The sequence below is a fragment of the Maniola jurtina genome, chromosome 20, assembly GCF_905333055.1.
Source record: "Maniola jurtina chromosome 20, ilManJurt1.1, whole genome shotgun sequence".
NCBI classification, from domain to species: domain Eukaryota; kingdom Metazoa; phylum Arthropoda; class Insecta; order Lepidoptera; family Nymphalidae; genus Maniola; species Maniola jurtina.
Genome location: NC_060048.1, coordinates 1982817 through 2010582, shown reverse-complemented (window position 1 = coordinate 2010582; position 27766 = coordinate 1982817). Strand labels below are relative to the sequence as shown.

At 38.6% G+C, this 27766-nt stretch overlaps 2 protein-coding genes across 2 annotated transcripts in view; one reads left to right on the top strand and one right to left on the bottom strand.

Annotated features, from left to right (window-relative positions):
• Positions 1-1143: 1143 nt before the first annotated feature.
• LOC123875424 (augmin complex subunit dgt3) lies at positions 1144-13548 on the top strand. Its single transcript, XM_045921237.1, has 10 exons — positions 1144-1409; positions 1888-2100; positions 2221-2410; positions 8253-8428; positions 9504-9614; positions 9960-10112; positions 10792-10969; positions 11444-11664; positions 12406-12571; positions 13391-13548. Exons 1-10 carry the CDS (start codon positions 1228-1230, stop codon positions 13481-13483), a joined length of 1683 nt encoding a protein of 560 aa, XP_045777193.1. The 5' UTR covers positions 1144-1227; the 3' UTR covers positions 13484-13548.
• Positions 13549-15739: 2191 nt separating this feature from the next.
• Positions 15740-27766, bottom strand: part of LOC123875427 (A disintegrin and metalloproteinase with thrombospondin motifs adt-1-like) — a 76791-nt gene continuing 64764 nt past the window's right edge. Inside the window, exons 6-18 of the mRNA XM_045921241.1 lie at positions 27453-27587; positions 26658-26764; positions 25957-26099; positions 25253-25437; positions 24884-24947; positions 24343-24457; positions 23438-23568; positions 22850-22953; positions 22246-22411; positions 21279-21390; positions 20347-20495; positions 19813-19999; positions 15740-16046 (exon numbers count right to left, since the gene is read on the bottom strand). Coding sequence (XP_045777197.1) covers positions 15916-16046; positions 19813-19999; positions 20347-20495; positions 21279-21390; positions 22246-22411; positions 22850-22953; positions 23438-23568; positions 24343-24457; positions 24884-24947; positions 25253-25437; positions 25957-26099; positions 26658-26764; positions 27453-27587 — 1729 coding nt within the window. The 3' untranslated portion in view covers positions 15740-15915. The remainder of the gene's footprint in view (positions 16047-19812; positions 20000-20346; positions 20496-21278; positions 21391-22245; positions 22412-22849; positions 22954-23437; positions 23569-24342; positions 24458-24883; positions 24948-25252; positions 25438-25956; positions 26100-26657; positions 26765-27452; positions 27588-27766) is intronic.

Below are 27766 nucleotides of genomic sequence, written 5' to 3'. Positions count from 1 at the left end.
CCGAATTATATGTAGGGAAGGAACCCTAAAAATAGCAAGGCCTGGCTCGCATTTGGGAGATTTTTTCTAACCGGCAACCCGACAACCCTGGTCGGAGTAGACTGACCAATCATATGGCCATGCTGTAAAATTCCCGAAACGTAAAAGATCTCGACCTTGAACTGAGATCCCGTTCAAGTGCGAGGGTACATTATAATATTCCAAAACGGAGAGGGGCCTTTGAATTGAATAATGTGTCAATTATTGGTCACTCTCCATTTGTGTTTCTGTCGCAATTGATTTGATATCCACTTTAATTGACGTATCAGAAATAGGTGCATTACTATATTATAAAACTAGCTGATGCCCGCGAGTTCGTTCCCGTGGATATAAGTTTTTAAAAATCCCATGGGAATTCATTGATTTTCCGAGATAAAAAGTAGCCTCTGTGTTAATCCAGGGTATAATCTATCTTCAATCCAAATAGCCAAATCTGTCAACTATTATTTCTTTGACGATATTGATTGACCCCTTAATTATAATAGAGTAGGTAGGTACCTATATTGAATACCTAGGTACATTGTGTATATTCTAGGTCTTACATAAAAACTCCAAAAAACAGGATAAACTCACGTACTTAATTCTTTTACAGTAGGTATGCCCGACTAGTTATCTATTAGAGGTATTTAATTGGTGCATTTACCTGACGATAAACTGAGTAATTAATAATTCAATAATATCCTGTACACACCTACATAAATGAAAATTTGTCCTGTCCACTTTGAACGTAATTAATTATTACATTACCTGTTTATTGTTAGAATACGCTAAACTTCTTTCGCAAAATAAAAAACGTATTTTCGTGTAAATCCGTAAAGCGAAACTAGTAGCGACATCTAGTGAGAAGTTATCAAATTGTTTTCTTTGTCTTTATTTAAATACCTATAATATTAAGATATTTCTAATTAACGTCACAGTAAAAGTCAATACAAATGTAGAATATAAAATAAATAAATAAATTGGGCATTTCTATTATTATTTAAACAAAAAGCAGCCAGCTTGAATTTTGTAAAACTAGGTATGTGCCAAGTTTTTATTACTGAACTGTTACAGTCAAAGTCATTGAACTACTCGTTGACAGTTGACACTGACAGTGACTTTTGTTTGAGTCGTAAAATTCAAAAATCATAACGGAAAGTTGATATTTCTAATTTCTGTGTTTCAGTGAATTTTGGTGTTACAAATATAATGAATGAAAACAGTTATATTAGTGATGAGGAATTCATCCCATTTCTTCGTAGTTTAGGCGTGGAAACTTATAATAAGTCGTTTGAATGGTTGCTGAGTGATCCAGACTATGCAGGTGTTTTGGGGTGGATTTACAATAATTTAGATCAAAACAATGCATTAACTGCTCGAGAAGAATGCAGGTAATCTAAAGTTTAGTTAGAAAAAACTGTTTTTCATAAGCATAATCATATTGAATACAACTATTCAACAAAATATGACACGCAGAAGTCCATAGGAATTTCCATTTTTGAGCAGCAATATACTGAATTCTCCTAGTAATTGAGTTTATAGCAGCGTATTATTGACCTTCTCTCAAAATCTGATGATTGATACTAGTAGTAGTTATGAAGTACTATTCCACAACATTCCCGCCTCAGCATAGCTCTTGCGTAGCTCCCCAATCTTCATCAGGATGGTGAACTTCCTGTTGAATTGATGCAAGTTGTGGCCTTGTTATGAGTAACTACTAATATTTTTATAGAGAACTTCGACTTCTGCGTTTTATCCTGGAAAATCTCACGGCATTTAAAAACTCCTAAATCCACGAAGTTGCAGGCATCATTGTGTATTCAATAAAAAAAAATTGTAATGCAAAATGACTGTTTATGTTCCTTTCAGATACTCTGAACTTGAAAAACAAGGCAAAGTGCTGTCATCAGAGGACTTGGAAGCCAGCTTGCATAATATTCAAAACGAGTTCAAGGGTCTGTGTCTACCAGGAGACCAGGATGGCCTGGCAGACGTTAGACTTGATATCAGTTTGCAGAAACAGAGGCTGGAAATGTTAAACAAACACGATGAAATTCTTAAGGAACTGATACAGGAGAACCAGTAAGTATATTTACAGTTTGCTTTCTTCCCTTCTTCCTTCTTAGGGCTTTTTCTACACTTAGACAGTTTGGCTAATTTTGTTATAGAATAAACCGTTTTGACTTTGATTTTGACTTCCAGAGCAACAAATCAAGAACTCACAATGGAGTTATCAAAACTGTATGCAGCTCAACAGCAAGAGGCAGAGGATGAAGCCTCACTTGGGGAGGAGTGTGTGAAGCTGGCTCAGCATGTGGAGGTCATCACCAGTGACATAGTGGACACTGTTGCTGGTGCCTTAAATGTGTATGGCAGCTGTGCTGGGGATAAGGTATGGGGAAGAAGAGAAATGTGGGTGATGGATGGGCTATAAAGACTGCAAAAGTTCTTCTCTTTATGTTCTATGGGAATTTTGATTAATGTTGGTTCTGATATGTCGGTATAATTAATCAAACCTAGAACCCAGAGCCACTTTTCCTTTAATTAAAAAATAATATGACTTCAGAAATGCTCCTTTGGTGCATTTTAGAAGACTCACCTCTTTTCTTGAATAAAAACAAAATGTATTTGCTTATAATTTTATTTTTTGATTTCTACTAGACTTGCAACGAATATTCGGTTACTATTCGGTATTCGGCCTATTCGGCTGCTTTTATTATATTTGGCTGAATACCGAATATCTACATAATATTATTCGGCCGAATACCGAATACTTAAATAATATATTTTGTCGTTGAGAAATAATTGGTAAAATGAAAAATTAAAATCGATTGATTACGTATAAATTCATATTTTCATTTCTGTTATAATGCATTTAAGTAGTCATTGGTGCATAACACAGGTACATAATTATCTTCTGAATTGGAAAAATGGAGGATTCTATGTATTTGAATTATTGTGGTAATCAAAATTTAGAAGGGTAAGGTTCTCATTTCTTTTATAATCATTTATTAAGGCTATCCTTGTCAACGAGCCCCCGTCGATTTCCTACGTATGATATTATTGTTCTTATCTCTATTTGCCCTGGTTCGTGCATTCTCGGTTCCTAGATCGTGTAGATAAGTAGTGTAGATTGTGATAACCAATTCAAATTGCTGTGATTGGCTGAATTTACCATGTTCTTGCTGCGACAGTGAGTTTGAGCCACTAGCGGAACAATGTTAGCCGGTCAGAAATGATTGCAATTAGTCAACCTGTTTGACGTCCGTGTTCTGTTTTCGATTACAAAAAAGGAAAAAATTGTTGTTGCAATCATCAATTTTAGCAAATAGTGAAAGAGAGTCGGCCAATCAGAGGTCACAACTACCGTCACACTTTCTGTCACACTATGGCAGTAGGCATACCGAGTAATGAAAACAATTTTTCATTCTGTCTAGGTCGAAGTAGGGTTGCCACCTGGCTCTTTTTGATTTACAGGCTACCACCATCAAAAATACGGGGTTTAGATTTGAAGAATTTTGAAAATTTGAAGTATTTGAAGAAATAGGCGGTGGTTCTCTCTGAAATGCATGGAAAGCCTATTTAGATATTTCAGTTTATTTGTAAGTTTTGTATTTTTTCTCTGTATGTTGCCGTGTCTTGATTGGTGAACTGTGTTTGCAATGTGGTTTTAAATAAAAGATTTATTTATTTAAATAGGTTTAAAAAACTCTTAGTGTTGTAAAGCAAAATGTTATACATTTCATGCATACAATCTTTTCATTTCAACTTAAAATTACATTTAATTTGTAATTCCACCTTCACAGTATCAATACTATGGCCGTAGCCAGAAATCGATTGCGGGAGAGGTTTTATCAGGGCCGGAACTGAATCCTGTCATGAGGAAAAAACATTCGCTCAACTTTATGGGCTAATTACCTGGTTAGTGGAATTTCGCCTTTCAATTTGACAGTGAGATAAAATACAACAATAAAAAAGCGCGAGCGCAGTGAGCGTAAGTGTTTTTGGTTCAATACAGAAAAAAATAAAGTGAAAGGGAAACGAGTGTAGCCATAGCAAGATTTTATTTTTAAAGCTTCCTATCCATACTAATATTACGAATACGACAGTATATCTATTTACCTATCTATTTGTTACCCTTTCACGGTCCATCTTCTTTACCAAAATTTTGGTACTTACTATTCAGAGGTAACTTGCATCCCAGACATTTTTTTTTAGGCGGCTTTTTAGCCCGGAAAATCCCCCACGGAATTTTTAAAAATCTAAATTCATGCAAACGAAATTGCGGGGTTTACACCAAGTAATAGAAATTCAAAGCGCGAGTGAAGTGAGCGCGAAATGTTTGATATATTTCCAAAAAAAAATTGGTAAGCAAATGCAAGAAATAGTGTAAGTATTATTTTAGGCTTAGGTTTTTGACGGCTTCCCAGGCGCAGTCGCCATTTCAAAATTTCTGGTCTGGTGGGAGGCTAGTTATATGGTTAGTATGGCCCTAACGGCCAAGAAATTAGACTGCATCATCACTTACCACTAGAAAAGATTAAAGTCACGGGCTAACTTGTATAAAAAAAGGCTTACATCCTCAAACCAAGCCCCGCCGCCTTGACTACGACCATGATCAATATCGAGTGGGTTTCGGCTACGCATTGCCGCAAAAGGAAAATATTCTTTCTACTGGACATTACGTCAGTGTTTGATTTCACCAGCCAGCTCCTGCTGAATTTGTAAAAAACCGGCCAAGTGCGAGTCAGACCCACGCACCGAGGGTTCCGTATTCGGGTATTTTTTCCGACATTTTACTCGTGAAATCAAAAACTGTTATGCATTAAAAAAATATGCATAAAAATAAATAAAAATCTGTTTTAGAATGAACAGGTAAAGCCCTTTCATATGATAACCCACTTGATATATGTAGTTACCTTACTTTGAAAATTGAAAATACTAATACTTGTTCATGAACACATGACAGACGGATAGAAGGACAGATGGACAGACGGAAAGACTGACAGACTGACAGACAACGAAGTGATCCTATAAGAGTTCTTTTTTGCTTTTGAGTTACGGAACCCTAAAAATATTTAGTTTTATTTGCCCCGTATTTTATTTTCATAATTACAGGTTTCTGTATCCTGAAATACGGGGTAACCAGTAAAATACGGGGCCTCTGGCAACCCTATTCGGAAAACACTGTCACATTCAATTTAATGTCAAATATTTTGTTTTCAATTACAGAAAGCTGTATCAATCATTATTACAATATTTTCTTTGTTGTGATTGGCTGAATTTTTGAGTTTCAGCCAATAAACAGACTGTTTGCCAATTAAACGTCATAACAATATAAATGCCAGAAAGTTTAACCAAATAAAACAAACTTAATGAGAACCTAGTGAGAATGCAAACGGCACACAATTTATAATACATATTATGTTAGTCGTATATAATAGATATTATAGTAGTCGTTCACTTTGGTAATAGTCAGATTGTCATCAGTAAAATTGATATTGGTTGATGTATCGTAAATTATTGTTTCGGTGACAAATATTTTTATTATCTATTTATCTTTGAACAGAATGGAATAGAATGAAATGGAATGGAATACAATGATAAATTTTTATTCCTGTAAACTTTTAGGTAAACTTCAAAGTGTTTTTGGATGGTCAGAAAAATTTACCACTGGTTCGGAATGCCGTTCCTACGTTTTCTAGGGTTTCGTACCTCAAAATGAAAAACGGAACTCTTATAGGATCACTTTGTTGTCTATCTCTCTGTCTGTCGTGTGTGTCAAGAAAACCTCTAGGGTACTTCCCGTTGACTCAAAACCATGAAATTTGGCAGGTAACCTAACTGCGTAATTTTGGGTAGTTTTTTTAATCGATAAAGAAAGTTTGCGACATTGTTCAATAAAAAATTTGGATTCCAACTCCTCAATCCTGATGTTGCAGGGGACCTGACTACTAAAGCTAATGGGATTTAAAAAGTTTCGATTATTAATTGATATTGAAGGTATCTATACCAAGTAAACACTTTGTCGTTGACCTCAACCCTGATGCTGTAAGAAATTGCATTCCTAAATCCTGGTGATCCCTCGGGATTTGAAAAGGATAATCCGTTTAAATATTCTTACGTGATACAGAAACAAGTTGCATCCCGGGGACGGGCTATTACGGAGAGGCAACTTTTGTTCTGGGAAATGAAAGGATCGGGATTTTTAAAAACCTAAATCCACGCGAGCGAAGCTGCGGGCATTAGCTAGTTGTAAATATATTTAGAAGCTACTATAAGATAATAGATAAGGTACTTATTTCCTTATATTTTTATTGTATGGCAGCGCGCGGTTTTAAATTATAAATTGCACGTCCTGTCCTTTTCTGTAATACATTTTTTTCTCAATATCTACCGCTTTATCTCATAGCAAGAGTCTGTAAGACATAATACAGTGAAAATAGGCAAAATATACAATTTTTGCAGTTTCCACGTCAGTACCTGTCGAATTTTTCTAACAGTGTAAGCAGCAGAGCTGAGTTTACCATCAAGTGTTGATATGTGGGTGTTCCATAGAAGCTTTGCATCTAACATTATACCGAGAAACACGGGGTTCTCCTTTATTTTCAACATATGATTATTTATCAATGAATTTATGTCATTTAAGGTCCTGGTATTGGGCAGTGTGAATTCAACACACTTAGATTTCTTTGCATTTGGAAGTAAATTGTTAGCAATAAATCAGAGAGTGACCTGTGATATGGCATTACATATAGTATACATTGTCAAAAATTATAATATTAAAGCTGTGCGTATTGCGTGAGGAATAGGTTGCAAGAGAGTTGCAACTTGCAGGGTTTGATGCATGCGCTATTGCCAGCAAACATGAGACATATTTTTATCTACAGGCAACGTCTGAGTAGGTAACGCATACGTCTAACGCAAGTTGAAATGTACCAGTGTATTTAGTTAGACCTATCGACAAGTTTGGAGTTGGGTGCAGTCTAAATGTGGCCCGTGTGTTTAGACTGTCCGTTTCTGTCAGTTTCACGTGTCGTCCCCCGCACTTCACCACCCCGCTTGCACAAATCGAGACAGCACGAAATTTTCAAGATTTCTGGGTGTAATTTCTGGTTTTCGTAGTTCCCACATAATTATAACAATATAAAATATATAACGATAATTTTTTTACTACATAATATTCATTAAATTTTCTAGGTCTGTGGTTTTTCCAAATTTCTTTAAATTGCTTCGTTGTCTAGAAAAACGAGCACAAAGTTGGGCCTTTTTTTAAAGAAAAATACAAATCTTTGAGCCCCTGTAATTTTAAAACTACATATTTTTAGAAAAATCTAAAACACCACAGACACAGATATTCGTTTCTAGACTATGTCTGCAAAATTTCATGGACTTTGGTTGCTTAATATTCAAATGAAATGGGAACTACGATTGTATGGAGTAAGTGACGGAGAGAGCTCTGTTAAGTAGTCATTGGTACATAAAACAGGTACATAATTTAATCATTTTCTGTATTAAACAAGTTAAGAATTTTTCTATGCATTTGAATTATTTTCATAATCAAAATTTAGAAGGGGAAGGTTATGGTGCAGAAAGACTAACTTTTCTGCATTTTTAGGAAGTAGTTTACTTCTTTTTTTCTCGTAGACCATCCCAACTTCAGAGCGATGAGTACATTAGAACAAAACAAAGGAGCGCGAAACAATCACGTCTGTACAAGTTTTTGGCGCTAAAATCCGGCCGAATACTTTTGCCTAATATTCGGCTATTCGGTCAGGGGCCTCGCCGAATATTCGGTATTCGGTATACGGCCGAATATACTATTCGTTGCAAGTCTAATTTCTACACAACATTGTACTGGAATGCTAAATCTCTTGGCGGCATGGCTTTGTCAGTAGGATGGTAACTAGTCACTAGTTGTGGTCATGAGGACGGAAGGATCATCATATTAATCGCGTTATGTACCCATTATTTACATAATGATAAACCCCTACGTTAGGAACAGTTTAAATCACATATTGTTATAGTGCCGCCAAGTGATTTAGCCTGGTATGATGCTGTGTAGAAACCAAAGGGGTCTGGGTTTATTAAAAACTGCCATACCCCTTCAAGGTTAGCCCTCTTCCATCTTAAACTGCATGATGCAGTTACCAGTTACCACAGGTAAGATTGCAGTCAGGGGCTAACTTGTATCTGAATAAAAAAATTGTATTGATTCTGTGACCTGGTTTCAGGAGGCAAGCAAAAGATTCGTCACATACGGCCCCTTTGACTCGTACCAGCAGACAAAGGAGCTGTTCAAGTCACACGTGGACTTGTTCACGTTGCTGAAGTTCGACAGCAAACACAGTGATGGCCTGGACAGTGAGGCCAAACTTGCAGTCATTGAAGCCAAGAGTATGGAGGACAGGTTTGTTGAATAATCGCATCTCAACCTTTAGTGATGTGCACCGGTTTTGAAGCCAGGTTAGGCATTTTACATAGAAACCTATTTATTTGCGAGTCATACTGAAAAATATGTGTTGAGCTATTTACAGCTAGGGTAAGCAGTGCTGTTATGCCTATATTTCACGCCACTGGCGACCTTCCTGACCCTCCAACGAATTTCTTTCTTTGATGACTTCCATGAGTCTGATAAACTTGCTAGTACTTTGACTTTCCTAGCATTTTGACTACATCCCTGGCCTTTTGATGACCTCTCTGGCTCTTTGATAAACTTGCTGGTGTTTTGATGACTCCCTGGCACTTTTACAATCTCCCTGACCTTTTGACAACCTCATTGCTTCAATGAATTCCTTGGCCCTTTGAAGAGCTCCCTGACTTTTCGACAACCACATTGCTTTGATGAATTCCTTGGTCCTTAGATGAACTCAAGGGGGTTGTCATCCAACCTCTTCTGGCATTTTGATGATCAAAATGAAAATCAAAATTTATTTATTTTACAAGGACAGCTTTAGTAGTAGTAGCTCTTATGCTACATCTGTGACTCTACCACCGGTTCAGAATGCAGATTCTACTAAGAAGAGCCGGCAAGAAACTCAGCAGTTGCTCTTTTCAAATCATAAAAAGTTACAATATGTAACAATACACTACGCCATCTTGTGGGCAACTGAAAGTTCAGCCAGGAATTTGTCTTTTAATATTCAACTTTAAAGTTTGAACTTTAAGTTCAATATCTAAAACTAAGGCTATGAATGTTGGATCTTTTTTGCATCACAACATCTAATCATTCTTCTTTTTTTTTCTTGTCTGGCTTTACAAAGATTAGCCAATGTCAAGTTTGTAGTTATTTGTAACACAAGTTTGTTAAACTATACAAGTATGGACCCCGTCTGTGTCGGCGCTCGCCGACATATGCACGGTACCCCCTTAGAGCGCTTTCCAGTCAGTTTTAACAAAAAAAAAAAAACACTCCAAAAAAGCAGAGCACGCCTGCCAGCTAACACCAACACAGACGAAGTCCATTATTCTTCTTAATTATTCAGGTTGTCAGGTGCCATTGCTGCCTACATAGAATCAAAAGCGGACTTATCTGGGGAGCAAGCGAAATTGGCCCTTATTACTAACTACAATGGTGGACATTCCAGTCCATATACGTAAGTTTGTTACTTATTTATAGAAAACTTGCTGATGCCCGCGACTTCGTTCCCGTGGATATAGGTTTTTAAAAATCTCGTGAGAACTCATTCATTTTCCGGGATAAAAAGTAGCCTATGTGTTAATCCAGGGTATAATCTATCTCCATTCCGAATTTCAGCCAAATCCGTCCAGTAGTTTTTGCGTGAAAGAGTAACTGACATTCATACATACATACAAACTTTCACGTTTGCAATATTATTAGGATTAGACGATGCCCGCGACTTTGTCAGTGTGGATTTAGGTTTTTAAAAATCCCGGGGTTGTTTTTTAATTTTAAACAAACACATTTTTTTTAATTTCAGCACACAGGCACCTCACAAATGTGCAATTCAGTTATTGGAACAAGAGGAGTCAATATTGGAGCAACAGATACAGAACGCCATACAGCGCTTTGTGGACAGACGCACCAGTCTCACTGTGGATAGTATAGCTAAATCTACTCTACTTGTTAGAGAGTAAGTTATTATATGTTACTTAAAAATTTTAGTGAGTTACTATAACATATTACTTTTAGTAAGTTACTATACGTTACTTTTAGTAAGTTACTATACGTTACTTTGAGTAAGTTACTATACGTTATTTATAATAAGTTATTACACGTTACTATTGGCAAGTTACTATACTTTTAGAAAGTTGTAAGTTCGTTTTAGTAAGCAGCAAGAGGAGTCAATATTAGACCAATAGTTACGGAACGCCAAACAGCGCTTTGTTGACAGACACTAGTCTCATTGTGGATAGTAAAGCTCTATTTATGAGATTAAAGAGTAAGTTACTTTACATTACTTTTAGTAAATTACTCTACGATACTTTTGGTAAGTTAATATATGTTACTTTTAATAAGTTACTAGACATTAAGTTACTTAGTATACACGTCATAAAGGTTTAAAATGTTCGCTTAACCTTAGATGAAATCTTAACAGGTTTTGAAGATTCCAACATAGGAACCTACACAACTGCATAGCCCTAAATCCTCACTAAGTTTTACCCGCAACTTCGTCCGTTAGGATTTCTCAAAACCCTTTCTTGCTGGTCTTATATGGAAAACCTAAATACAAAATCTTAAGTTTCTAGTAGCTGTCCGCTCTTGTGTCAGTCAGTTTATCTTCTTTTAAACATGTAATTTTGAATTTGCAGACAAATCTACAAAGATCTGACATTTCTCAAAGACGTAATAAACGAGGCAGCCGCAATAGACCGCTTGCTGTACAACGCCCTGCAGCATGAGTTGTATTCTGCTCAAGAACTGTTATGCTTCGCCTCTCACCTAAGAGGGTATTTACTGCAGGAGGCTGACTCTGTTTCTGAGAGAATTGTAAGTATACTACATCCTCCAGCTTGACTCAAAATCATCATCATCATCATCCCATCCCTGGCTTACTACAGAGCCAGTCTCCTCTCAAAGTGAGAAGGGTTTTGGCCATAGTCTACCACGCTGGCTAAGTGCGGATTTGCAGACTTCACACATCTTTGAGAACATTATGGAGAACTCTCAGGCATGCAGGTTTCCTCAAGATGTTTTCCTGCATCATTAAAGAGATATTTAATTACTTAAAACGCACATAACTCCGAAAAATCCCTCCGCGATTTAGATTTTCGAAAATCCCATGGGAACTCATTGATTTTCCGGGATAAAAAGTAGCCTATGTCACAGGTCTTTAACTATATTCTTGCGAAAAATCTCGCCGATCCAATGCTTTAATAAGGCGTGATTGAAGGACAAACCAACAAACTAACAAACAAACACACTTTCGCATTTATTAAAATGGGTCGTGATTTTTTTTTTCAGAAATCAATGGACGATATATGTATGGCACAAGACCAAGCAGAGAATAAGCTGCAAAATTCGGACATCGTGCTCAAAAGTCTATTCTCTATACTAAATGCAGAACCTGTTAGCGACCCGTTGCTACCCATCAAACTTTACAACGATATACGCAGGAACATAGGACAAATGAATGAGGAGATATTATATGGGTATAAGATGAAGGAAGCGGCTATAGAAGAAATGTAAGTAAACTAAGCCTGAGATCTATATAGTGTACTCTACTTGTTAAAACGAGATGGTTATATGCCTGTAGCGCTTTCTCGTTTTAACAGTGTTTTAAGTCTAAGCAAAGTGCTGCAAAAGTCTAAGCAAAGTGCGCTCTATAAATCTCAACGTACCCAGCAGGAAAGATCGATTCATCGAAGAGGATCAAGGGAGCATCGATTTTTAGAAAAATACTGGTTTACGTCCGAAACTTAGCCCGCGTGTTTTGGTTTTTAAAAAATCACTTGGGAACTCTCTGATCTTCCAGGATCACACTAATATTATAAAGGCGAAAGTTTGTATGTGTGTGTGTGTGTGTGTGTGTGTGTGTGTGTATGTTTGTTACTCCTTCACGCAAAAACTACTGGAGGGATTTGGCTGAAATTTGGAATGGAGATAGATAATATCCTGGATTAGCACATAGGCTACTTTTTATCCCGGAAAATCAAAGAGTTCCCACGGGATTTCAAAAAACCTAAATCCACGCGGGCGAAGGCGCGGGCATCGGCTAGTAAAAAATATTGATTGGCCTATGTTACTCTCTAGGTCTTAGCTTAATCCATCCAAAAATTCACGCCGATCCGTTGCTCTTTCGCGGCGTGATTGAAGGACAAACCAACAAGCTCACTTTCGCATCTATAATAATATAGGTAGTGATGCTAAAACCTCATAATTAATATCAATAACCGTATAAAGAAGTTCTGGTCTGAAAATTCCAGCAAAAATCAAGCAGAACCTCTACACAAATTGATTTGGGACGGATGCACCAAACGGCCGAGCTGCCACAAGAGAAGCGTCTCCTCCCTGAAACATGCGTTGACCCAGGAGACCGCAGGAGTTGAAGCCAGGGTGTTAAAGATCAGTGAATCCTTCAATACTGTTAAGGTAAGCTATAATGCATACAATTTGAGAACTCACTCGCCATTTTAGATCTGTGTCAACTGTCATGACAAAAGTACGATTTTAGTCCTTAACTAGCTTATGCCCGCGACTTCGTCCGCGTGGACTACACAAAGTTCAAACCCCTATTTTACCCCCCTTAGGATTTGAATTTTCAAAAATGCTTTCTTAGCACATGTCTACGTCATAATAGTTATCTGCATGCCAAATTTCAGCCTGATCCTTCCTGCAGTTTGAGCTGTGCTTTGGTAGATCAGTCCCCACTGATAATCCCCATGAATGGGGATTAGAGAACTTCTTTTCCACAAATCCCCATTGCTTTTAAATACCATAAAAAAACTAGGGTTAGTTTAAAAGATAACATCAGAATCGACACCAATGTTATTATTATTATCATACTCTTTATTTGTACCCACCACAAGAAGGATTCAGTAATAGAACAAAAAAACACAGACAGAAGGAGGATACAAAAGGCGGCCTTATCGCTAATAAGCGAATCTCTACCTTCTACCTTAAGAATATGAGAATACTAGCTGATGCCCGCGACTTCGTTCGCGTGGATGCAAGTTTTTTAAAATTCCCGTGGGAACTCTTTGATTTTCCGGGATAAAAAGTAGCCTATGTGCTAATCCATGGTATAATCTATCTCCATTCTAAATTTCAGCCGAATCCGTCGAGTAGTTTTTGCGTGAAGGAGTAACAAACATACACACACACACACACACACACACATACAAACTTTCTCCTTTATAATATTAGTGTGATGAAGAAAAACAGATGAGAAATGTTGTTTGTTTGTTACAGAATGGCGATAAAAATAACTTAAGAAAGCTCTGGCAGTGGTTCCTCACAGATCCCACGAAGTTGTTAGCAGCTATAAGGCACGTGAGAAACTAAAGATATACATAATATTGAGCGTATTATTTTATGTAAATTTTTAAAATATAAGTTATAATATTTTATTGGTGTTTGTTTTCCATATGAACTTCTTTTTAATACAAAAGAATAATAATTTTCTTTGATATAATTACTTACCTTTCAATGAATTCACATGGTTTTGCAATAGTCTAGTTGCCAACAGAATCAGTAAGGTAGCATTGTGACTAATTTTGTTAACTAATCTTCAGACTAAAATGACAGATCTAAATGTGCTGCCAGTCCTTTCAAAATGCATCCTGCGAAAAGGATAGCACTAGATTAAAATCTGTCAATTTAGTATAGTTTAGCGATTGTCTAAAACAGAATTAGCCACATTGGCGTCTTTCTGACATTTTTCTCTAAACTAAATTTAGAGTATTTGCATCCTTTTCTTTTTAATATTCCTAAAAAAGGACGGAAATAATTTTAAATGAAAGACTACAAATTTTGGTGCTACTCCACACTATGCTAAAGACTGGCACCTAAAGTCATGAGGTTTGACAGTTTTAAATTAAAAGGTTGTCTATCTTTTTTTTTTAGTACAATGGTAAGAAAATCATGCAAATGTTCTAAATTTTTGTTACTGGTATCAGAATCAGTAGCAGTATCATTATTTTAAAAATAAATAAATAAAAGCATTATCTAACATGTCTTTTGGATGAATAAAAACAACAAAAATCTGTAAAAACTATTTAATAGTAATAATAATATACATAATAGGATAATAGGAAAATATAAAAATAACCCTTAACTAAATAAATACTAAAACAATCACAATTATTACCGTACAGTCGCATAGAAAGCGTAAAATTGACTATACACTTAACAGGGCTCTCTCCGTCACTCGTTTCATACAATCGTAGTTCCATTTTCATTTGAATATTAAGCAACCAAAGTCCATGAAATTTTGCAGACATATTCTAGAAACTAATATCTGTGTCTGTGGTGTTTTAGATTTTTCTAAAAATATGTAAGTAGTTTTAAAATTACAAGGGCTCAAATATTTGTATGAAATTTTTTAAGACCGCGTAACTTTGAAACCGAATATTTTAACAGAAATCTGGAAAACCACAGACATAGATATAAGTTTCTAGAATATGTCTGCAAAATTTCATGGACTTTGGTTGCTTAATATTCAAATGGAATTGGAACTACGATTGTATGAAACGAGTGACGGAGAGAGCCCTCTTAACTATTTACATAAACAACCTAAGTATTCGGAGCACCATTTATATGAGGCAGTTTAAATGATAAATTCGTTAATTTACTGTCACCACCATAACCACCACAATAAAGGACCACAAGTCTTGTGGGATCAAGTGAGCAATTCTGTCAAACAATATTTGAATACTGGCAATCGAAGGTTTGCCCAACCGTATGGCAGCTAAACTGTGCTGCTCTTACCAGTAATTTTTTTTGGTGTTGTAATAAAGGTGGACCCACACTTGCGTATGCGCAAGAACCATCCACACAATGCGAATCGAACACCTAACGATGCATCACTGTCTATATTTGCATATTATGTATGTCACGAAAGCGTGTATCATGTTTGTACTCCCTCTCAAAAACTCACGAACACGTGCATGCCGTGACTTATATAACACTAGCGACCCGCTTGGACAATGTACGGCCAGTGTGGTTATTTTGTATGAAAGTTCTCAGTCGGCCTGATTTCTTCCGACATCATGACCAATTATCGTCATATTTCAACTACACAAAACAAAATAACACTATAGTGTAAACCTTCCTTTTGAACCACTCTATCTATTTATGATAACCGCATTAAAATCCGTTGCGTAGTTTAAAAGATTTAAGCGTACAGAGGGACAGATGACGGGAAGCGACTTTGTTTTATACTATGCACACAAACCGCTCGTGGCTATTACGTACCTTCTTGTAATGCGCGTTGTGTGTAAGGTTCGTGCGCAAGTGTGGATGTGCCATAACGATTTTTTATTCGGTTCATTTTATATCAAAGACTGTTCCTTTAATTTTTGTATTAATCCTTAGAGATGTATTTTTATTAATACTTCATCATCATTGTCATCAACCCATCGCCGCCGGTCCACTACTGAGTACGGGTCTCCTCTCAGAACGAGTAGGGTTTAGCCATAGCCCACAACGCTGGCCAAGTGCGGATTGGCAGACTTCACATATAGTTTCCTCTTCTTTATAGTCGTATTCCTCATTTCTGAGGGCCATACCCCTTTCCATTAAACCTATAATGGTAGGTAGTTCTCTTGGGATAATAATGCGGTGGTTTCCCAGATCCTTCCGCATACAACTCGACTAAGATAACGTAGACTCTTAGGTTAATTAACAGTTATTATCAGATGTTAACGATAATAACTGGGACCGAACGGCTTAACTTGCTCTCTGAGGCTTTTAATAAGTCGTTATTTTCAAAGAATTCAGTCCCAAGTGGGCCGAGGTATTTTCCTCAATAGAGTGTCTTCTGGAGAAATGTGTATAGGATTGGTGAAATCCACTTCGATGTTCTCTGGTATACTCTGAAAGTATGTTATATGTCCTTTGTTGTTATCTGTAAAAGAAAAAGATCGTTCAAGTTAATTTACTAAAAGGGCTTGGAAACATAAGTCAGTATAAAAGGCAAGATTGATAAAGGTTTTCCATACAAAAATTGTCGAAACGGTGAAATTCGTCAAACTGGTAATTCTTGGAGTTAGAAAGTTGACAGTATTGCAGCCGCTATACCTCGGAGACCATGCAAAGCCGCTAATGATCCTGCGCCTGATTTTTCTCCGGTCGTGTCAAATTGCTGACTCATTCAATTGCAGTTTAGATTGAGAGTTAGGATAGAGATAGAGATAGAGTCGTCGTGAGATTGGAATTACGCACTAGACGGGTCATTCTTCGGGAACTTGTTTTTGCTTACAACTGGATTTGAAACAAAGGTGATTTGAAACAGTACCGATTTCTCAGAATGAGAAACCGTTAGCGAATTGGCAACATCGCTTTTCAATCACTTCCCTCCGCCCGCTAACTCGTCAGTTCGCGTCAGTGGCGTAAGACGCGCGGTTGTGGAGTTCTGCGTGCCATGTGACAAAAATCGAGAAAAGTAAGTTTTTAACGATTTTTTACGTTGGCCATATTTTGATAAGGGTTTTGTATTTTGGTTTAAGTTATATATGTTTCCAAAGCTTATTAACTAAAGATTCATTATATATGTTTGATACAATTGATTTCTGTGCATTTGCTTCTTGATTGTGGATTATATACAAACTGGGAGGATTTTTCTTACCGAGGTGATTTGAAACAGGCTGTTTCAACTCTCCTCGTTTTCAATTTTATACCAGACAGAGTAAATAAATAACGGGCAGAAGATATAAATGATGTTTTGGTGATTTAATTTGTTTATTTTGTTTCAGAATGCCTACTGATTATAAAAGAAAGACTGACAGAGGTATGGCGAGTCGCGAAATATATGATCTCGCAGCAGAAGAAGTAACTTTGCGACAGAAAAGTCTACGTGACGCGGCTTCAAGCTATAACCTGAACCATACTTCCCTCTACAGGTATATTAAGAAAAAAAAAGCTTATGAAGCTAACCAAACGGCAACTTCTCCAACGGTTGGATATCCGGAAAAGACTGTTTTTACAGCTGCAGAGGAGAAGGTACTGTGTGAGTATCTTTTAAACTGCGCTGCTGCTAACTTTGGCCTTAGAACTAAGGAAGCCAGAACTTTTGCCTATAGGTTGGCTGTAGAATATAATAAAAAAATTCCTTCTTCTTGGACTAAGCACGAAATGGCTGGAGAGGTTTGGCTTCGATCTTTTATGAAACGTCATCCTGTTCTTTCTCTGAGACTACCTCAACCTACAAGTATCGCTCGAGCTACGAGTTTTAATAGAACAAACGTGGAACTTTTTTTTCAAAATTATACCGCAGTAGTTGACAAACACAAGTTGCAAGGAAAAGATATATGGAACGTTGACGAATCTGGCATTACAACTGTTCAGAGACCAGACCGCGTCATTGCCCGACGAGGACAGAAACAAGTGAGTGCCATGACTTCCGCAGAGAGGGGAACATTGGTTACTATAGCACTAGCAGGGAATGCTCTTGGGAATCACATACCCCCCATGTTCATCTTCCCGCGGAAACGATTTAATGACCATTTTATTCGCGATGGACCTACTGGATCAATTGGCACTGCAAATGGGTCAGGGTGGATGCAAGAAGAAGACTTCTACACATTTCTTAACTTTTTCAAAGACCAAATAAGGCCATCAAAAGAAAATAAAGCACTATTATTATTAGATAACCACGCTTCACACACAGCCATTAAAAACATCGAGTTCTGCAAAGAAAATGGCATCATTCTATTGACGTTTCCACCTCACTGCACCCATAAGTTGCAGCCGATGGACAGAGCCGTTTTTGGTCCAGTGAAAAAGGCAGTTAACACTGCCTGCGACAATTGGATGCGGTCAAATCCCGGAAAAGTAATGTCCATCTATGATATTCCTGGCATAGTTAAAACATCGTTTGACATAGCCGTCACGCCGCGCAATATATCTTCCGGATTCATCCATACTGGACTTTGGCCAGTTAACACTGAAATATTCCAAGAAACCGATTACCTTCCGAGTCAAATTACTGATCGACCTTTGGCAACTTCCGTTAGTCCTGGTCCATCTAGCTCTAGCTTAGTGGGAATTTCAAGAAGTGAAGAACTCGCGCCATGTCCTACTTCTGCCACAAGTGAGGAACGTCCCCTTAGAAACGATATATTACATGATTCTCGTACACCAAGTCCATCAATCTTAAATTTACCAGCTACTCCTCCTCAAATCGGCTACGAAACAGAAGACGTACCCAAGTCTGCAGAAAACCCTAATAAGAATTCACCTGAACTGGCGATATCTGAAGTAATGTTTAATAGTATCACGATGCCTTCGACCACTGAAGATATAATACCTGTAGCATCTACATCACGACATACTTCAGTGACAGCAATTCCTTTCTCACCTGAAACTCTTAGACCCTTGCCTAAAGCCCCACCAAGGAAAGGTAATCAAACAAATAGACGCAAAGTGAAATCCGCTATTTTAACAGACACTCCCGTAAAGGATGAACTAGCTGCAATCGAAGCAGCTAGAACTGCTAAGAAAAAGGTGAAAAGACCTAACTTTGCAGAATCAAAAACAAGAAAGAAATCAAAACCAGGCACTAAAACCAAAAAGATCAAGACTGTCAAGAAGAGAGAACAAAAAGGAAGCGAAGACAGTGCAGAAGAAGAGGAATCCTATTGCCTTTGTTGCTTAGAGCCATTTTCAAACAGCAGGGCCAAAGAAAAATGGGTGCAGTGTCTAGAATGCCACAACTGGGCTCATGAAGCTTGCACTGGTGGGGAACTTTCTTATGTTTGCCACAACTGCTTGTCAGATTGATGTTTTTTATTTTATTAATATTTCTATGTTTGACATTAATTGTGAGATTATTATATATAACTTAAATATTTAAAAGAAATATTGATCAAGACTGATTGTAATACTTAATTAAAGACTGAAAATTAATGATTATTTTATATCAACGATTTAGAAAGTAAAACGTTTTGTTTATCTGATTTTAATTAATGTTACGAAATGGATGTCATGGTACTTTTAACTATTTTAGAAGTTGATTATTTGTCTTAGACCTGTAGTTACCTACTTAACTGGTATAGCAGTGCAAAATTATTAATAAAAACTTTTTTTTCGTACTTGAAAGTTTAATTTTAATAAATACCTTAAAATCATATCATCATTTATATTTTACATCACATAAAACCTCTCAAAAATCATATGTTTCAACTCTCCTCGACCCCTGTTTCATCTTACCTCGGCATGAGGGGAGTTGAAACAAGCTGACTTGTTACGGTTAAGTCAATTTTTCACCACAATATTTAACGTTTACAATTTCTACATGTTAGTCATTGGCACGTGTAAAGAATGACCTATCTATTGATACTAATATCATACGATTACTGTCTTTAATATTTGATGCATCAAACAAAATGTGAAAATTGTTTCAAGTCCCCTCGGTCTCCCCTATACCTAATATTTTGACAATTTCATTGTACACGATTTTTGTTTGAAATTCCTTTTCTACTACTAGCTTAGTAAAATGTTTTTTTTTTTGTAAATGTAAATAGGAAGCAAACAAGCAGGTGGGTCACCTGATATTAAGTGATTACCGCCGGCCTGAACATTAGCAGTACCAGAGGAACCGCCAATGCGTTGGCGGCCTTTCAGGAATTTGTTGGTTTCCACTTTAAATAACTGCATGTTGAAATCTATTTTACCTGTGAAATTGAGTCTCGCAATGATTTCATCCAAATGCTGTCTATCCAATGACGCCTTTACAGTGAGTCTGTCCCGATACAAACTCCGACGGTGTCGCGAGGAACGCCTGGCTTCCTCACTAGTGCGGTTCAGTAGAGGCAGTGTGAACACCATCTCTGATAGGGGAGTTTGATCGGGACCAAATTCCTGAAAAACAAGAATTATTTAAGAAATAATCTTGTTCCCGAAGTGGCTTTCTATTACTGCAATTTTTTATGGTTCCGTACCTCAAAAGGAAAAACGGAACCCTTATAGGATCACTTTGTAGTCTGTCTGTTTGTCCGTCCGTCCGTCCGTCGTGTCTATGAAGATGATCTTGTATGGTCTAAGAACCGATCTTGGCAACTTACCAAGCATTTCCGCCTAACATGTAAGAGTTGTTGGCCTGTGGAAACCAGCCGTCATAACCATTTACAAGGTAGAAACAAATCACGATTGATTTGTCTTGCGATGCGATGTCCAGTATGGTTTGAGAATCGAACTTGGCAACTTACCAAGCATTTGCCGCTAACGCAATAAGAGTTATTAGCTCTTCCACATGATGTGCCCAGAGGAAACCATCCATCATGTCCGTTGACGAGGTAGAACCGATGCGCCACGCGTTCGTCTTGACAGGCTATGCGACATGGGCGGTCGGGATCCTCTGAAAAATATTGGACAAATTATATTTGTTGAATGCGACCATGTGAATAGTAGAAGTAATTGATTAGAGCGAGATATCAGACCCCAGTGAGGTGCAATCTCTCGCTCTCGCTCGGCAGTCGAAGTGGGATAGCGATAAGCAGGTTTTGCATCAAGTAAATATTACGAGTAAATAATCCAGGTATATATTCTCAGCAGGCAATGAAGATGTTATTCGGAGATGGCTATGTTATAAATGTTGGGGTCCCAAAGTGCTACAATGGTGACCTCACGCTGGAAAGCCCAGCATTGGAAGATGATGGAAAAGTTGTTGAAAAAATTGGAGTCGGCAGCAAAAATAAGTCCTGGTTAGGTACCATCAGGGAGTAAACGGGAACCGCTAGTGCCCTTGAATTATTTTGCCTCACGAATAACAGGTAGCTGTTCATGAAACTGACTGCTAATCTTCGCTAATCGGAGAGACATTGGAAGAAAAAGAAGCGACCAACAAGGATGAATATGGGGTCTAAATATGAATATGCAGTTCAAGGTCTTCAAGGACTTCAAAGTCGTTGGGGTAGATGTGTTCTGGAGTGGTGACCATGAACCAGTAAGTTCAACTTGGGGCGACCGGTCAGCCGGACTGATGATCTTGAAAAGGTAGCAGGAAGAAGTAATTGGATGGGAGTGGTGCAGGTCGACCTTGTGTGGTCTATGAAAGGCCTATGAACCTATGAAGCCTAAGAACTCACACCAATGACGCGTCACATAATTTTTATAAAACTTTAAACTTATTATTCGTTACCTAATGCGGGTGATATCTGCATGCCCAACCCTGACAGTCTTCTTACTCTCTCCTTGTATTTTGAGCAGACCATTGTCGCGTACTGGTATGGCGACATTAATTGACTGCAACCCTGAAATTATAGAACAATAGAATTGGTAACTGAAACTATCGAAAGGACGTATGTCACGTAGCTCACGTTAATTTGGAGAGTGAGCTACGAAACTTATAACCTTGTCCCTTTTTCACCGTTCTACTACAGAATAGCGAGAAACCACTCTTATGTGGTCACATACAATCTACTCGTACGAAACGTTTTTGTTTAACGTTTCTGATACCGACCGCTAAGGCGTGGAATGACCTAGCGTCAAATTGAAGAATATTTTGACCCTTGTTAGTGACCTCGAAGCCTCGACGTTTTGTTACAAGTTCCCTAACTGTCGTGAACAGTGACTCTGTCAAGGCAAGAGTGAATAGGCATCTTCTAGGCAAGGGGGCTCATCATTGCTTTTTATTAAGCATAATTGTCGTCAAGCGCAAGCCTTGCAGAAAAGAAAATAGTCGTCTAGGCCCTCTGACCTCAAAACAAATGTCATTACCAGATGTGTCCGTTCTCTATCCGGCTGGCACAGCTGTATAGTTCGTCGTGAGGAGAAACTAACAAGGCGTAGGCTAGAACCGCCCTAAACACATCGATAGTGACACCCACTGCTGGGATGCGCCTTTCTCGCAATAAAAATTGAAAAAAAGTCATCTAGGCCCTCTGATCCTTTGAGCCCACTGGGCGTCGCGCAGGGGAGGCACCGGCGCACGTTCGTAAGAGTTTCCGGAGCCTCTTAATATGCGCTGAGGATGGCCATCGAGGGGGTTTTAGTGGGTACAAATCCCACATAACCCGATCTCTCCTCAAAGAGGTCAGGTATCTTGTGAAGATTTCCCCCCCGTCAACAAAAAAAAAAGGCCCTCTGATCTCAACAAGTATCCTTACTATATGTGTTCGCTCTCTATCCGGCTGGCACAGCTGTATAGTTCGTCGTGAGGAGGAACTAACGAGGCGTAGACCAGAACCGCCCAAAACGCATCGATAGTGACACCCGCTGCTAGGGTGCCATTGCGCGCCGACCGCCCGGCGCCAAGTGCCTGAGGTTTTTGTTCTGAAAAGTAAAAGTTTATTGGGATAATAAACGCAACGCATACATGTTCGTACGCTAAACTTGGCGTTTAGAACGTACGAAGTTACGAACTCAGATGATATCTACGAATCGATTCTTAGCAAAGCTGATGAACAAATAAAACAAACAATGTTGATTTTAATTTGATGTTGGCCGGACCTCTTCTCCAGCCCGCTGGACCGATGACCTGAAGAAGGTGGCGGGGAGCGGGTGGATGAGGAAGGCGGAGGACCGTGTTTGGTGGCGCACTCTTGGAATGGCCTATGCCCAGCAGTGGACGCATACAGGCTGATGGAATGGAATGGACCTCTTTGATCCTCCCCTTGCACCCTCTGAGATCAGTTTTTTGCCTGTGGATCCCCATTATTAACACCATTTAGGTTCCTATCGGCTAAGAAGTTTCGCTTCAAAAATACTTACGATGTAGTGTGCTGTGTCACAGTCTGTACTTGTAAGGCTTCCCATTCACATTCTCCTGCCGTGAGAGAAAACTCTGAGTCCGCATTGACAGTGCAGCTAAACTTCTGGAAGTAGAAAATAATCATAGTATAAAATTACTGCTTCGTGATAGAATTGTGATAAAAACAAATCACTCTCATGTAAAATTTACACATCCGTTGAATTCTCATTTGCAAATCAAATCAGCAATCAATATACTTGCTTTATAAAAAAAAGTTCATAATTTACTATTTACATAAATATTTTTTGCTGAAAAAATTCACAACGCACATAGGAAAGACATCACAATGTTTTCCTAACCGAATTTCATATACTCTGGCGGTCAATTTCAACGAAGTCTAGCCAATATTATAGGTAGTGCCAAGTGTGCAGGTGCACTCTCTATTCCTTAATTTTTAGTTTATGGGATTAAATACCGATAGTAGGTATATGTGCTCGTATTCACTATATTCCCTCACTCTCAGTCCGGTGAGATGGCCCGAGAGAGATCAGGCGCAGGGCTGGCGGTTTTCTGTACTCTACAAGGCACGGGGATGATAAAATATTTACCCTGCAAATACCAGCGATGCAAAACTTAGGGGATAGTGTGGAACAAGAAGTCCCATCAGGTAGGGTCCATCCTCGAGACTTGTATCCTCCGCCGCGCGTGTCGCACCACACTGCGCAGGCGCTGCTTGCATCTGTGACGTCACAATCTCTTATCTAAACCAAGTTATATCTATCCCTTTCCACAGGGAGCATTATGAAGGGGACAGAAATTAGAATTGAATAAGTTCTTAACTTTTTCACGCACTGAACTTATATGTGCTTACTCAACAACAATATCGGCATTCGGAAAATATACTTGTCCTGTCGGCGTCCGTGTTTCCTGCCTAGTATAACTTGAATACCTTTAAGGCAGAGTGAGTAGGCATCTTCTAGTAAAGCGCACTCCAACTTAAACCTCATCGTCGCTCTGTTTCTCAGGCATGATTGTCGTCAAGCGCAAGCCTTACCTATGGTGCTGAAACGTGGACACTGACAAATGGCCTTGTTCACAAATTCAAAGTTGCTCAGCGAGCTATGGAGAGGGCTATGTTAAGAGTTTCACTGAGGGATAAGATCCGAAATGAGGAGATCCGCAGGAGAACCAAGGTCACTGACGTAGCCCAAACTATTAGCAAGCTGAAGTGGCAGTGGGCAGGCCATGCCAGTCGTAGAGGCGATGGCCGTTGGAGCCGGAAAGTCCTTGAGTGGAGACCGCGTTTAAGCGAACGTAGTGTGGGACGCCCTCCAGCACGATGGACCGACGATATAAAGCGGCTGGCGGGAAGTGGCTGATGAGGAAGGCTGAGGACCGGGTGTGGTGGCACTCTATAGGGAAGGCCTATGTCCAACAGTGGACGTCCACAGGCTGATGATGATGATGATGATGATGCAAGCCTTACACACTTCAAAGTACATAAAGTACATACCATCAACATCCAACCTCTGCAGACCAGTTCCAATGAGATCAGGATCCACGTCTCGAGCTCTCACACAAATCTGATCGGCAAATTCCCTCACCGTCATTCTCGGGACATTTTTACACTAAAACCAAAAAAAAATCAACTTAGCCATAATTGTACCGTGTAAAAGGGGCGAATAGGTAATGCGTTGATTGATAAACACATAGAAAAGTGAGTGGAAAAAGAAAATACGTTGTGCCAACCCCATATAGCGTGAGATAAGGTCAAGAAGAAGAAGTTATAACTTTACCACTTGCTTTACCACTAAGATTTTGAACGTTATATCAGCAGCGTCCGTATTTCCTGCTACGTATAACAAGTAAAATACCTTCAAGGTAAAAATAAATAGGCATCTGCTAGCCAAGCGTGCTCCAATCATTGCTTTATATTAAACATGATAAAAGGGATAAAGCATGATTCCCTCCAGCGCAAGTTTATCTTGCAATTAACGTAGAATATAATGATATTCCTATATTTTTTTAATTGCAGGCATTTTGAATTATCTTACCGTGACATGGCAGGATTGATATTTCTTGTCGTGTCCTTGGCAGAAATTTTTACCGTTTTCATGTCTGAAAAAGAGTAAGGAGCCGTACAGATATGCATAATGATGAATTAGCTTCAAAGATATCATATGAGATATTGTTTGGTCTGATGGTATGCTGGCTGAAACATTTTCTGTAGACTCCTGGCAGAGTGAACCAGAGTGAAGAAACCCTCGGTATCCTGAGTCGACATATTCTATCTAGGGTTGGCGTGAAATTAAAGATAATTAATCGTTTCACAGCTAGCTAGCCTACCTACATTCGCTTACCAGTATAAGCCAGTAGGTGAAGCCTCGACGTTTCGTTACCTTAACTGTCGTGAAAAGTCTTACCTCGGCCTAGTACATCTTCTGGTAGCGATAGCCACCCCGGCAGCGGCGGGCGCGTGTTCCTCATCGAGCAAGCATGCGGACGCGCACTCCGACCACCTGGACCAGCGGCCCCAGCTCGCGCTGCCCACTAACACGCCAACTCCCCGCGCGCCGCCGCGCTCCACACATTCACCACCCCTGCAGTACTGTTGGCACACATTACAATAAAAAATACATGACGTATTGGAATAAGGCCTTCTTTGACCTAGCATGTTCTCGAAGAAATATCGGGAATACTATCAGGTCGAGCTCACTAGGTCACGTGCATCAAGATGCAGCTCTTGATTCCCTCGGAACTTATAAGAGAGAGTTTAAATATCAGGAAATATCAGGAATACTAACTTTAGACTGAATTGAACGACGAAAGTAAACCCTTCCAAGTTAGTCCGTTTCCACCTGAGACTGCATCATCACTTATCACCAGGTGAGTTCGCAGTCAAGGGCTAACTTGTAATGGAATAAAAATAAAAAAGTAAACGCCCAAATCTATTATCAAAATATGATCACTACAAAGTTTGATTTATCATTGGTAGAGAAGGCAAATTTTTTAAGCATATTCAATGAGGACTGAATTGTATTTACTCGTATGTCAACGTGTTATTAAAACTCAGATTCAGATTTAATTTTATTCGACGTTTAATATTCGACTTAGTGAAACTTCCTACCATATCTTCACCACATCTGGTCCCTTCGAGCGCAGGATGCGACGTCCAGGTATACCTTTCTCTTTGGCAATGTAAATCTCTGCAAATATCTTCTAAATTCTGCGCACCAGAGTGTCTACTACCACGGCCGTATTTGAGCATACCTAGAACAATTACAAACAAACTAAAAAACCATATTGCCAATTTTTAGTGCACTAAATTGACACTAAAATCGCACTAAAAGCGGTGATAGCCTAGTGGTTATCGGCCAAAATTAAATCCAATCTATCTGTAATCTATACTAATATAATAAAGAGGAAACCTTTGTATTTTTGTATGTTTGTATTGAATGGGCTCAAAAACTACTGGACCAATTTCAAAATTTCTTTTACCATTACTTAGAGGGATTCTTCCGAATCCGTATAGGCTATATTTTATCCCGGAAAATAGAAAAAATAAATGTCCACCCGTGCGAAGCCGGGGCGGGTCGCTAGTCTGTCGATAAGTTACTTAGCAATGTTGTAACTAACTAACTTATCGACAAGTTAAAGATAGTTTGAGCATTAATTTTGGCCGTAAGACGTCGGCCACTTCTTCGGATGTGAATGACAATTTTGCACGTGATATTGAATTTAATTCTTGCTTAGTAAACTAGGGTTTCAAAGAATCGACAGCTTTTACTAGAGTTTCTGTTAGAAATTTTGATAGGGTTAAAAACTTACACTGTTGGTCTGCATCAAATCTTTCACCAGGAAGGATACCTTCTGCGCTATGATCCAACTGTCCTGCCGAGTTACCGTGGTCCAGAAGACATCTAGATTGTGATGTGCTGTAAAGACAACAACAAAAATTATGGAGACCACACATTATTAATTTACATTATAGGTACCTACCAGTTGCAGTAAGTGTTGAGTTTCCCGTAGACTTAGCACATAATCTGCCGGGCGATACAGAACACTCGATTCGGTACGTTATCGTACGATTAGAAGGATTCGGTAAGATATCGTACGATCTGAATCGCTCAGCTGATGTTAAGTGACGGCGTGGTCTTAGTTGGACGCGCTTGTCCAAAAGATGCTTATTGACTCATGATTTGAAGGTAGTCATGAATGAATGAGGTAAATGGTAACCGGAAAAACATCGACCATCCGTGGAATATCGACTAACTAGGCAGAAGATTAGATTTCAAGCATTTATCAAGATGTTACGAAACTGTAGTGCATCTTATATCTGTACAATGATTTTTAACCCCCGACCCAAAAAGAGGGGCGTTATAACTTTGACGTGTGTATCTGTGTATTTGTCTGTGGCAGCGTAGTTCCTAAACGAATGAACCAATTTCAATTTAGTTTTTTTTTGTTTGAAAGGTGGCTTGATCGAGAGTGTTCTTAGCTATAATTGATTAAAATCGGTTCAGCCGTTTGAAAGCATTTTGAAAGTTATCAGCTCTTCTCTAGTTTTCTTATAGAGGTTTTTGTGTCGAGGGTTTTTAGAATAGGTATAATATTTATACGTACTCAAGGAATTTTTGTAGGTAGTTTCTACTGCATTGGGACCAGGTAATTTTGCCGCTTCCAAGAGTAGGGCTCATGATATACGCAGTGGGGTCGCAGCCATTATCAGCTAGAGGACCATCATGACGCATTCCTAAACTGAAAATAATACAAATCAGTAATTAAGTTGGGTTTTTGTTCAGGCCCATGTTCAGGCACAATAAAATAAATATGCCTTTTTGAATATACCTACTTAGTGAGTCTCCGGGTAAGTAATTTAGAGACTATACAAATCACGATTTTAAGCTTATTTCGTGGTTTGACGACATTTTGTATAC